This window comes from Pleurodeles waltl, chromosome 4_2, assembly GCF_031143425.1.
Source record: "Pleurodeles waltl isolate 20211129_DDA chromosome 4_2, aPleWal1.hap1.20221129, whole genome shotgun sequence".
Lineage (NCBI taxonomy): Eukaryota > Metazoa > Chordata > Amphibia > Caudata > Salamandridae > Pleurodeles > Pleurodeles waltl.
This window is the reverse complement of record NC_090443.1, coordinates 672,018,552-672,032,458: the sequence shown is the minus strand read 5'-3', so window position 1 is coordinate 672,032,458 and position 13,907 is coordinate 672,018,552. Positions and strand designations below refer to the sequence as shown.

At 42.2% G+C, this 13,907-nt stretch overlaps 1 protein-coding gene across 1 annotated transcript in view; it reads left to right on the top strand.

The window, feature by feature from the left end:
* The window catches only part of AK5 (adenylate kinase 5), a 2,252,667-nt gene that overhangs the window by 217,491 nt on the left and 2,021,269 nt on the right, over positions 1-13,907 (top strand). The window contains exon 3 of the mRNA XM_069232252.1: positions 1,269-1,436. Coding sequence (XP_069088353.1) covers positions 1,269-1,436 — 168 coding nt within the window. The remainder of the gene's footprint in view (positions 1-1,268; positions 1,437-13,907) is intronic.

Below are 13,907 nucleotides of genomic sequence, written 5' to 3'. Positions count from 1 at the left end.
CTGTGGTTGATCAACAACTTTTCATTTTAGTTCTGTGCAAAAGGGTATCACCTTCTGATTATGGGTGTAGATCAGTGAAAACTATAGTGCTCTCCCATGTCGAGAATAATCTAGTTAATTAATCTAGTACATTGATGAACGTTGGTATAACTCTAGGTGTAATCCCATTCAGGACAGACTAGTGCGCCAAGGGGATGCTATTCCCGACATGGGAGAGTGCTGTAGTTTTCAATGTTGAAACTCTCCCCTGGTCCGTTAAGTGAGATGTGTTTGCACACTGTATTTCAAAGTGGCACCACTGGGATGTTTAAGCTCAAGTACATGATACAGAGATCTTTCCAAATGGACAACTGTGTGTTTAGCACTGAAATAAGGTCCTTAGAAGTGAATGCTGCATCAGCATTATGGCCTCCTCCAGATATAGCTGATGGTAATTTAGATTTGTGGTGTGGTAGTGTTTTGAAGTACTAAACTAGTTGTGTTGATCTCTTAGAATGCATAGATTCATGTTGGTGAATTGTGATATTAAATATGGAGTTCAGTAAGGTATCTGCAGATGTTGCATTGTGTGATGGTGGTCTACTGATTAAGAGGAAGATGTGGTGAAGATTGGAATTGATGAAGAGTTAATAAGTAGGACCCACATACTTGTGCAGAATTATTCTTGATCATTGTGTTTACTAAAAATAATTTGTACACCACAGCCAGACCTCCACTTCTCCTGTTTGGTCAGCTTCTGTAAAGTGTTCAGTTTCCATTGGGAATGGACTCAATTTGAATGGCTGGAGTTTCCATGACAAAGTGCAGGACTTCGCTGGTATCATTAGATTGCATTTTTCATGAAGGGTTCTTGCTGTTTTATTTTAGGTTTACAGCAGGGATCCTTATTTAAAAGGATGAGTTTTTTTACAATTGTGTATATTTTTTGTTTAATATGTTTTTTTATTTCTTTCCTGTTGTCTCATTTGTGGTTGGTTTTGTGTTATTTTGTTACAATAAATTTTATGACGATAAATTTCAAGAAACATTTTTTAGATGGTTTGTTTACATGTAAACATTTGATTTAAAGAAATGGGTTTCAGAAAATGATTAACACTTTTTAATTCAGAGCAATTAAAGCAGTTGATTCTGGTGTAAGTCTAGTGGTATGTAGAGCTTGATTTTAGCCAAGGTGTGTGCCTCAAATTGATGAAAATTTAAGTCAAACATTTGATTACATAGTCAATGTTATAATATTTACGCTGTTTATTGTTCTTATATTTTTGTAGTGTTGCCAGACAGTAGTAATTATTCATATCGGAGGTATGATCGATTGCCTCCAATACAGCAGTTCTCCATTGAAAGTGACACAGACATGACAGAAACAGCAGAACTTATTGAGGAATATGAAGTATTCGATCCTTCAAGACCTCGACCCAAAATTATCCTGGTCATAGGTACGTTTTTTTCACAATTGTTATCTATGAGAAATGTGTATGCCGTGTGTGGCAAAAACAAAATTGTGGTTTACAGTCAGAGGAAGACTTGCAATGCTCTATTTTAATGTTATTAAAATAGGTTATGAGTTATACCAGTCATTTTTTAACAGATATAAATCTTACGGATACCAGATCAGCTACATTATAAGGATCTCTTGAATTTTCCCTTACTGAAAAAGCAAATAGTGGTCTTGCGTTCTTCATTTGCATAACAAATCTATGTTTGAAGTTACCTTTCATGCAGACTGGGCCACAAGTTTTTTCATACCAGAAAAATTCCATGTTAGACTTGTCAGCCTTAGGATTGTCGCCCCCAAACATTTGCCTATTTGCCTCACATTTTTGCTGTATCTTTTTGTTGGCCTTAGGACTCTGAGCAATTTACCACTGCTGACCAGTGCTAAGGTGTGTGTGTTCTTTCCTTAAAACATGGTAAAATTGGCGTATCCATAATTGGCATATTTAATTTATTTATAAGTCCCTAGTAAAGGGCCTTACATGTGCCCAGGCCCTGTAAATAAGTGCTACTAGTGGGCCAACAGCACTGATTATGCCACCCACACCAGTAACCTTTCAAAGCTGCCTCAGGTCTGCCATTGCATAACCTGTGTGTGCAATTTCACTGCCACCTTAACCTGCCATTTAAAACCCCCTGCCAAGCATTACACTTCCCTTATATTACATACGTCACTCCTAAGGTAGGCCGTAGGTATCCCATATAGCAGAGTGCTATATAAGTAAAAGGCAGCACATGTGCTTGTAAGTTTTACTCTGTCCTGATAGTGAAAAATTCCCAAAGTCATTTTTCACTACTGTGTGGCCTACTCCTCTCATAGACCAGCATTGGGAATTCCTTAAAATACTTTAAAGCTGTAATTCCTGATCAGAAACGAGTAGTTACATCATGTTTCATATCATTGGAATGGTGATGATAAATCCTCTTTACTGGTAAAGTCGGATTTAACATTGCTATTTTACAAATGCCACTTTAAGAAAGTTGCCATTTCTCTGTTCTTACTCCTCTGTGTGTCACAACTTACGTGCTGCTTTACCCTGGAGGCTGCAGAGCGAGTGGCGTGGATCCTGTTCTTGAATGTTCGGCCTTGGCCCAAGTAGAGGCAACTCTTTCTGGTAGGCACGGCGCTGCAGACAATGGGTACGCCAAGAGCAGACTGTGTCCCTCAGAAGTAGCGCCAGAGGGGAAAAAACCCATGAAAGGGGAAAAAACCTCCACAAAGATAGGTTCCTACAACAGGAACAAAAAAGAAGAGGTGACAGCAGGAGCAAATACAGGAAAAAATATACTGGAACTGACGAAAACCAACACAGGAATACAAGGAAGCAGGAGCGAAGATACCATCCAAACAGAAAGTGTTGCAGCGCAAGGAGAGAAAGAATCACAGCCCTTAAATACCAACAAACAGGAAACGACCAACAGGAAGTAAAAGGACACCATCTTGGATAGGGAAAAGCACATAGAACAGAATGGACTAGGAACCATAGAGAATAGGGAACAAGGAATGCTGGGAAGAGAAGGGTAACATGGGAAGGGGGAAAAAAAACATAAAGGAAGGCACAACCAGATGTCCAAAGAAAAGAAGAAAAGAAAAGAACAGGTGAGTGGGGGGTCAGACCTGCCTAGACACGCGGTGCATGGAAAAAGAACGAGGCCCCAATTTGGGGCCTCTTAAATTACAAAGCAGACTGGGGGCGCGTCGCGTCTGAGGACCGCGTGCTGCGGCCCGAGCCGAATGTTCGGCTTGTGCCGTTCGCAGCGCCGCAACACTGTGCCTTGCATCCGGGTTTCAATACATGTCTGGGGTGGGTTACGGCTACACTTTGTGTATTCCTTCTAGACGGCCACAAACCAGGATGGTTAGGTGTGCTTGAACACTCATCTGCATTCATCTGCATTCTGATGGGCCTTCCTGGGCAGGAAGGGCGGAAGGGAGCCCACACTTGAATAGGGAAGTGTCTGTTCCCACACAAAGGGCTGACTAACCCCTGCTGGTTGTCTGGAGCCAGGGCTAGGAAGCAAGGACCTCTGTGCACTTCAAAGACCCTTCTTTGAAGTCACCCTTATATCAAAGGCACATTTGGGTATAAGTAAGTCTCTGACCCCTTCAAAATTGGTACACTGCTGGACCTAGGTAGAACTCTACTTAGAATGAGGTCTCCTGTGCTACAAGAAGAGCCAAGCTACTAGACTGTTTTCCAAGAAGGACTGCTCTCTGTCTTGATGAGTTACCCTGCTGCCTGCTGATCTTTTTCTAGCTGAAGAAGGACTGGACCCTCTCATCTGACCCAGAGTGGCTCAGCGGGATTGCCCCCTAATCTCCTGCAGTCTCAGGGACAGAAAAGTCTGCCTGAAACTCTTCTTTTGTTGCTGGACTCTGTCATCTGGGAGTCCTACCATTGCCTGAAGTGCCAATCCAACCCTGGGCCTTGGAAGTGGGTTTGCAGCTGTCTTTTCTGCAAGATCTGATGCATCCAAGCCTTTGCACCGCTCTGAACTGACACAGTACCCTCCGATGCTGATGCATTACCGAGTCGACGATGAGGCGGGACCCAACCATGAGGTTCAATAGCTATGAATTGTATTTGTCTCAATGAAGTTGGATGCCGACCAACTGCGAGGCTCGACACTGATGCATCAACCCTACTGCGTGGATCAGAAACAACCCATTGTCTCTCCATCGATCCTTGATGTCGGCGCTTGCTTCATCATGATACTCTTTCAGTGGGCTCTGCATGAGTCCTGTCTGCCTGAACTTTGGATTTACCTTGGTCTAGTGCGACCTCAAGTAACCTTTTTAGCACTATTGACTTCTAAGCACAAATTTTAGTTTATACTTTAAAAATGTATATCTCTACTTCTGCTGATTGGATTTTTGTCATGTTGGTCTTGTTTTGTGCGGATACATATTTTCTATCTTTCTAAACCTGTGTGGAGTCTTTTTGTGGTGTTTTCATAGTGTTACTGTGTGTGGTTGTTGCCCAACTACTTTATACTTTGTCTCTTTAGATAAGACTGCCTGCTCTGTGCCAAACTACTAATCTCTAAGTGTAAGAGAGGTATCTCTAAGTGTGTATCTAACTTACCCTTATGAGAAGTAGTGGTTCCTGCTCATACAGGGTGCATACTCTGACAACCAGAAATCACAATTCTAACAGTTCAGTTATAATTGGTTTTTTGTGGCTTTACATTTCTTAAAGTATATTATGGTAATCTATTTTGTTAGATACTTTGTAAAATGTTAGGTATGTTCATGGAGTTTTGTTGCTTTGAAATATGTCTGCATACTGAAAACAATGTCTGCTTTACTTGACACCAACTGCTTGTCCCCATGCAATTTGCCCTGGTAATATGTATGTATTTTTTGTATTTATGTATTTATTGTTCATATTTCACAGCAAGACCATGGAAGCATTGAGTGCTTTATAGTGTTATCTATGGTGTTGTTTTCCTTTTCAGTAGAATATACTCATTCATTAGTGATCGCCTTTCGAATATTACTCGCTTTAACTCATCCTGTGTAGCTTGTCTCACCTGTCCACCCTTTGTACTTTTCTTTGGGTTGTTTTCATAAACAAATCACATATTTCTCTATTCAAATCCACATTTTTTAGGAGGATTATTGTGATTTGTATTGTGAATTTTATAGTCTGTTATTTTCCTATTGTTGGTGGTTTTGTGAGCTACCATAAGTGTAGTACTTTCCCTTGGGAATGTTCTTTTTTTTTTTGGCATTAGAGCTATTATAACTACTTGAATCATAACTGCCATTCACTGGAAAGTTTAAATAATGTAATTGTTTCTTAGGGGTTACAGGTCTTCTATTTTGCTAGGTGCACCACATTAGAATGTTATTTGCCAGGGTTGTCTGTCTGCCCCCACTTTTCCACACATCTGTTGTGCAACGGAAGACGGGGTAGATTAGATGCCTGCTGTGCTGCTACCCTGCTTGCAATTGCATACATGACTTCCAGTCAGTTGTTACTGTACAGTGCCTCAAGAATATGCAGCCAAACGAGAACTGAAACAGATGACAACTTCTCCCAGCCGCTCGTTCACCTTTATGAATAGTGTGCTGTGCCTGCCACTTTCCAGCTGATCAGTGCCTCCGTTATTGCTGCTGATGTTGTTTTTGTGTGTACACCCATGCCTTCCTCGGTCACAGACCGTGCCTTACTCAAGCACAGAGAGGGTTAGAACATAAAGTACCACACTGATACTTTGCCCAGTGGCAAAATAGATGATGTGTCCCCCTTCTTTCTCCTTGCATTGCAAAGGGCATTCTGAGATTCATTGTGCTGCAATTTACACAGTGTTAAAAGAGATCATAAATGTGTTCTGCCCACCTAATGGTGGGTACATTAGGGATAATAAGCCCCATGGATAAAAGCTTTTGCTTTTCTAACTACCCTGACCTTCCCAGGGGTGTGAGGGCCATGTTTTAAAACTACCTTTACATAGCTTAAGAGTGGGAGCAGTGTGTGCCCCCTCACATGCCTTGACTGAGGGCATAGAGTAAATAAATGAATGAAAATAGAAGGGGAAGGGTACAGTTATGTCAGTCCTATGCAGGCTGCAAAATACTATGTGGCACAGAGCAATAGAGCTGAATGCAGAGGTCTTACTGTTCTCTTAAAAATAACTATAGAGTAATGACATGCCTTTATGCTGCGCTGCTCCTTCATTGCATGCCATGAAGGAGAAGGGCAGTCATCAGCTGTACCATGTGCTTCATTGCAAAAATGGTGCAAGGGCACCTGCGCTTCCCAACACATGCTGCCAGGCAGTGAAAAGCAGGTCTGGCTTTATGGCAAAGCAAGTGGTGCCACCACACCTGACGCCGTGTTGGGAGGCACTGGCTTTTAAAATATTTTATATGATTAAAAGCATGGATGGCGTGTGGCTCCTAGACCTTCTGGAGATCTATACCTTATGTAGCTTTTCCTGTGCACTGATTTCTATATGTGTGATTGATTCACTACATGTAGTGTGTGTGTGATGTGCGGTGCTCTGACACCCCACACTGGTAAGAGTGGCGATATGGGATGAATAAAATAAATGTGAGAGAGGGGATGTGTAGGGAAGAGGGGTACTTTTGGACAGTGGTGGTGGGGAAGTCCATGAAGAGGGAGTTGGGGGCACCAGCAGGGGTTGTCACACAGGGTACCACTGGTGTTAAATCCTGCCCTAGTAAAGAGTAAAGCAGATCAGATCTATCTTGCACCCTTATCTCCTTTGCAAACAGGATGGGGCAGTAGGTAGCTGGCTATCCTCTTTTTGTTATTTGTTTTAAACCCCTAACTTGGGCACGTTAAAAAGTGGGAAGATGTAACTATACTTTGGCAATACTCTGAAGAGTGTAACAATTACTCTGCCCTTTGGCAAAGCAGAGGTAAACAGGTAGCACCCTGTCCTTAGGTGAAGCAGGAAGATACAAAATCCTCCTTATTTCACATTAAAGAAATGCCTGAGAGAGGTGTGAGATGTGGCAATCCCTCCATCCTGACTGTACGGCAAGGCCACAAGGGAGTTGAAGTAGTAGCTGTAGCCATCCTAGGATATGGTGGGGGATAAAAGCAAATCAACTCTGCAAATTGGCAGTTTGGGAGAGGGGACATTTGATGCAAAACAAGAACCCCAGTCTGCTGTCACTCGAAAAATTATATATGCTGTACTTTACTTGTCCTTTTATAGTTTCAAACTAAAGGCCAATCCCCCTATCGTAGGGACTCTTCAGTAGGGGTATTAAGGAAAATTAAAAAATATATGTAGTGTCAAACAGTAAGATTCATTGATGTAAAAAATAGGAAGTGTCTCCTGCAGATAATCACCAGAAGCCTGTTCAAAAGTGTTACCGACTGGCTAGTATCTCACTATCAACACTTTACTATGTATGCAGGATAAAGGCCATTACTCCATTATGCACTGTGAAGAATAGCCTAAAACGATGTGTTAATACCTGCATCAAAGAAAAGAAGGTCCTCTAAAAAACAAAATCTGATAATTCCCTCTTCACTCTCTGAATCATCGATAACCAAGGCAGCATCAAAAATCTCTCTGAAGTAACCAAAAACAGGTTTAAGTAGTAGACCTTTGAAGCATGATTACAAACCTTTTAGCATGCTCGGAACATAGTAAACTACTAGCAACATGTTTCTTTGCCAAAAAGAGATTACAGCAATTTAATCAGGGCAAGAGGACCAGACTGTGACCCAACAGTACACTGCACTTAATAAGGAAAGGGAAACAAAACAAAAAACAGGGATTCAGAACAATATGCATAATACAACCCATGTTACATATGCAAGTGGATCAAACATGTGACTAAGAGGATCAAATAGTTTCTTTGATTATATTTACTGCATCAACACCAGGTGAAGGCCTACCAGTGTTCAAAAAGGTTATATCAATGAGTCTTTTGAAGTTGCACTGAACTCCCTATAAAACAAATGATCACCCTTAATCAAAGGGCCAACCAAGAACCAATCTGCCTATTACAAAGAAGCATAATTGGGTTGTGACCACATGTATAGACATAGACCACAGTTCATAGACTAGGTGGAAATGTCAAAAAGATATCTGAATGCTTACACATAAACCAGTCTTACTGAGGGAACAGTGCAAAATTGCATTATTCCGACAGTTGTATAAAATGGTCATGTGCTAGGCAAGTGATGTTAAATGCCAGGAAATTTCAGAATAACCACCATCATATAGAGATACTGTTATGGGGAGTATACACCATAAAGTATGTGTTAGACCTGTCTGACCTAGGGTAGTCTTCCTCCAAACATTTTGCCTGCTTGCCTCCACTTTATCTGGATTTTTGTTCTGTTGTCCTTTGGACTGTGTGCACTTTACCAATGCTGACCGGTGCTAAAGTGCTTGTGCTTACTCCCCTAAACATGGTTTATACCTGGTTAGCATGTCTAATTTACGTGTAAGTCCCTTCTAGAGTGGTGTACCATATACCTAAGGCCTCTAAATTAAATGAGAATAGTTGGCCTGTAGCACCTATTGTGCCACCCACTTAAATAGCACTTTAAAACATGTCTCCAACCTGTCATTGCTACATGAATGCAGTTCCTCATTGCCGTGTTGACTGAGCATTTAAGACCCCTTGCCATGCCTTATATAACCTATGCCACCCCTAAGGTTGGCCCATGGCCGTAGGTAGCCCATAGGGCAGTGTGCCATGTAATTAAAAGGTAGGGCATGTACTTTTAAGTTTTATCTGTCCTGGTACGGAAAAACTCCCAAACTAGTTTTTACATTACTGTGAGGCCTACCCCTCCCATTGAGTAACATCGGGGATTCCTTATTACATGTAGGAAGCTGTAATTCCTAAATGAGAAGAGGTAGATATATTGTTTGGTGCCAATGAACTTGTAATGGTAAACCCTGTTTCATGATAAAGTCAGAGTTATCATTACATTTTTTAAATTGCCACTTTTAGGAAGTTGACATTTTCCAGCCCTTAGGTCTTTGTGTCTTGAGTTCATGACTGGATGTAGCTGACAGTTATAACTTTTTGAATTCCTCCCAGACGGTCACACAAAAGAAGGATTAGCAGTGACTGAATGGCCCATTAACTGGCAGGAAGAAGAGGGAGGGGGGCGAAGCTGAGTACAGCCTTACATGGGCCCGAATAGTCTGTGTCCTATCTCCTCACAATAGGCTTAACAACCCTGTATTTTCAGTACAGCCAGCTTGGATCCAGGGCAGAGAAGGTAGGAAACTCCCAGAATTTCAAAGAACATTTCCAGAACGTCTCTCACCTTAAAGGAGTAGGGCATCAGGGTATAAAAATAAGGCTCTCAGACCCACTCTAGTTCATTACTGAAACTACGGAAAGACTCTCAGAGGATTGCCTGCTTTTGTCACCTGCTTTGGACTCTGCCAGACTGCTGCTCTTTCTAAAAGGACTGCTTTGCTGCCTGGATCCTACCGTGAACCCTGGGGGGCCAGCCCTGCTGTTGAGCCCAACATCTTCACCTCCACTCAGGATTTCCAGAAGTGACTTCAAGGGTTAGTTTGCTAGCCTCCTGTCCACAGCCAAAGCAACATAACAGATTTCTACCATATTTAACACAAAACTGGATTGAGTCATGAACACCCCCCCCCCCCCCCCGAAGGTCTCCATCCACTCCTGTGCCCCTGGTTGTGGTGCTGAAGGTGCCCAGATGGGCAGTTTCCAAAACTGATGACAGACAAAATTTAGCCAAAAAGTGCTCTGAGAACCAGGAGGAGACCAGGACCAACCTTCTTGCCTATCTATCCAAGTGGCATTGCTGGTCGGATTGACTTTGCTGCTTCTCCAGCTACGTTCTTCTCTGCATCAGCAAATCTATTTCAGCCTTTCTTCCTCATGGAATTGTCTTTGGCTACAGCCTTCTGCTTCGTTCCACTGGATGTTTTGGACTTCCATTTCAGTGACTAAGGGACTGCTAATGATCTTGGCGAATGGGATTACTTCGTCACAAGGGTGAGAAATATCCTGTCTGCCAAATTACAGTTCCATTGTACCCTATGTAACTCGTAATATGGCAGAAATATGGCGGATGGAATATCTCTCACATTTTTGACGGAGTATTTCATCTGCCAAGATCGTAATCAGACCCATAGTCTGAAGGCAAACATTTTCACTGCGACTCAGCTCAACGGCTATCCATTAACATTGTTCCCTTGATGGACACTTCTGCACTCTTTTCCCGTTGAACTTCTACCTTCTCAGATACTTGCCAATAATCCCCTCTTGTAAAGGGTTATAGGGTAGACTAGCAGCAAGGCAGAGGTTAGTTGTCATTGTGCTAGTATAAAATTGCCCTTCTACCGTAAAGCTAGGTTGGTGTCTGAATGCATCATACCTTATGCAAGGCAGGGGAGGAAAGAAATCAAACCCACTGTTATCAGGCAGGGTGTGACATCTAACGTTATATTCGCCATTGCCTGCTGCGGTTGGACAGGGACAGTGCATACTGCTGCCTCTTCATTTCTCCTTCTTTCTCTCCCAACTGGCCAGACCACTAGAAGGGGGCAAAGTCCTGCGTTTTTAACTTGCATCTCTGACGGACATCTATGAATGGCTGGGGAGAGATTTGCTTTTTGATGATGGGCCCAATGCCCACCTATACATGTATACTGTAGCTTTGAGCTCTCAACTACATTTTCTTGTTTTGATTTTCCCCCATCTTATATTTGCAGACAAAGAAAAAGGGGATGGAGTATGTATGTACTTATTAGCAGGGCACAACATGCTTACATTTTTCCCTGTGTTTAAGAGATAGCGAGATAGCATTTAATTAAAAAAAAAAAAAAAAAGTGCAGAGTGACGGAATGGCCCCATGGTAATAATATTAAGTGGATTTTCATGCAGAGGTTTTTTTTTTTTCATGGTGTATGTTTGTTAAGAAATAGATCTATTCTGAGTGTCCTAATTTTCAGTGTATTGGATGTTCTTAGACTGGCCCAAAATAGTCTCTCAGAAGGAACAGAAGTTGAACTGTAGACACAGTTTCTATTGTATCAGGAATAAAGCATAACAACATATAGATACATTTGGACTAAAACCACTAGGAGTGTTTGTGATAACTTTACCCTTCATAGAAAAGTGGTCAGTACTGACATTAGGGCTATAAATACAAGGGATGGAGGGAGATTAGAGGATTAAGTTCATATTTATATTTCGCCCATCACCCAAAGGATCTTTGCATAAAGAAAGGAGTCTGGCAAAAACTATGAGACTTATTCACCCATAAACTGGTTAATCTGCACCAATATGCAGGAACATAATTAACAAGGTGCCTGTAAAACTACACTAGAGGCTGGTTTCCAGGCGTACTAAAATGTCCTGTGTCATTTCCCAAGGGGCCTCATTCCCTTTGAGTGGAATTCTACATAGCATAGAATTCGGCATCAAGAGAATGACGGGACAGACCAAATGCACTTTTTTTATCTACAAAGGAAACATTTTATCCCCAAGGAGAAGTCTCTTTGCTTACACTCCTGGGATTCCTGTGGGGTAATCTGTTGCCATTCCTGGAAGGCTAGCCTTTGGATTGAGTAAATCTCTGACCATTTCCAGGATGGGAAATCATGACAAAGGAATCAAAAGTACTAAATGTATTTAGGTCTGTTACGAATCCCTTAGTGACATCTTAGCAGGCGTAAATGGGGTATTTTTGCCATAAACCTATGGTTTAAGCTGAAAACGCCTTCTTGAATAGTTCCCTTTAAGGAAGAATTAAATTCCCTTGGGATAAATATGGAATGCAGAAAAAGATGCTCAAAGGTGTACCTGTGGGCAATATGTGTGTTGTGTGGCACTCCCTCCCTTTTTAGCAGTGAGTTAGTTCTCCAAACTGTGGTTATTTCAAGCCTGATATTTTCTGATTTGAACACATTGTTTTTGAAAATCTACCTTTCATATGTTCATCAGCATACCTTATCTCTTACTAGGTGCTGCAGATATATATTTCTGAACTCATTAAAGTGCCAGATTAGATCACACGGGTGACCAGAGAAATCAAAAAGAAGAGGCAAATTGACAAAGCCATGGGGTTCGCATAACAAACATTGACACAGTCAGCTGGAGATAGTGAGACTGTGTGCATGAAAATAATGCCGGTATAGTATAATTGTCAAGTGGACCACCTATGTTGTGATCCTGTCTTCCTCATCTGGCCCAGCTGGCCAATTCCGGACGGCTCACTTTATCGGTTTAACAGCATAGTGCCTAAGGGGGTTGTTCCTAAGAGAACTGAACATGAAAGTCTTACGCCTTAAAGACCAATCTTCTACACTCATATATTTTAACGGACAAAAACCCTAAAACTCCCAGAGGCGGCATGCTTATTCATAGGGCCACATATAGAGGGAATCTACCAATGTGGGCTACAGCCCTGGGGAACGGGAGAGCTCCTCAGATGGATCAATCAATCAAATTATTGTAGAGCATGACTTATCACCCGGGGGTCTCAAGGTGCTAAAGATTGACGAGTTCAGTCGTAGAGCCAGGTCTTGGAGTCCTTTCTCAACTGAGCCAGCGAGGGTGATTGACTTAGGTGGAGTGGCAGTGTGTTCCAGGTCTGCAGGGTGAGGTAGGAGAAGGATCTTCCTACAGCCATGTTCTTCCGGATCCTAGGGATGGTGACGGGAGACAGTTGAGCAGAGTGGGGTTGCCTGGGGAGTGCATAGAAGGAGAGGTGGTGGTTGAGGTAGGCAGGCCCGATGTTGTGAAGAGCCTTGTAAGTGTGTTGTGGTTGTTGATGGGGAGACAGTGTAGGTCTCTCAGCTCTGTGGAAATGTGGCTGTGGCAGGGGATGTCCAGGATGAGTCTGACCATAGTGTTCTGTATTCTATGGAGTCTTGTTTGGTATTTCTTGCTGATGCCGGCATAGAGTGCGTTGCTGTAGTCGAGTTTACTGCTCACAAGTACATGGGTGACTGTTCTTCTCGCATCATTGGGGATCCACTTGAAAATCTTCCGGAGCAAGCGCAGTGTGTGGAAGCAGGAGGATGAGATGGCGTTGATTTGGCAGGCTATGGAGAGCAAGTAGTTGAGAATTATGGCAAGGTTACGTGCGTGGTTGGTAGGAGATAGGCCAGTTCCAAGGGCGGTGGGGGTGGATAGAACAACCTCTCTTGGCTCTCTCTGCTGTTTGTGAGTAATTGAGAGGAAAGGTATGCCTAGGCTTTTTCTGCATCCCACCATTCCCCCATAATGTTGTATACACAAATCACTTTATCATCTTTGCCTCATGTTTTATATCAGAAAACAATTGGAATGCTTGGAAAACCTGTAACATAATTACTTGTTGGCAGTCCATTTTACAGATTGCAAGTAGTGTATGGTTACAGGACCCACACTTCCAACCCTTTGTACTTTCCTCACTGGTTATGGAGCTCATAGATGGATGAGGTGAATATAGAGGCACTTAATACCAGGTTGGCCATTAAGTAAGAAAAAGCTATTACCAGAGCTTTCCAGTGGTGCTTCTATAGTTTTAATGGCAGTTGTTTTTAACACTGCCTTAGAATTTGAAACCGATCCCGAGCTCATGGAGGCATTCAGTAATTGTCTATTTTTAAGGGGGAGATGCCACTCTTGTCCAGGAAATTATTGCTTAATGTCCTTAATTGATACAAAGTATTTTGCAGGTCGGCTCTTAAATGACCTTTTAACCTGGGTAACTGAAAAACACATTATTCCTGCTTATCAAACTGGTTTTGTAAAAGGGGCCGGGACGGCAGCCAATATTTATCTCTGTCAATTATATTTGACAAGTAGAACTAGAAAAATCAACCTCTGTGTTTTGTGGCTTATAAGCCAACTTTCGGCTTGGTGCAGCGTAACCTTCTTTGGGAAAAGTTAGCCTCTTTGGGTATTCCTGATCTTTTACTAAGAGCAATAC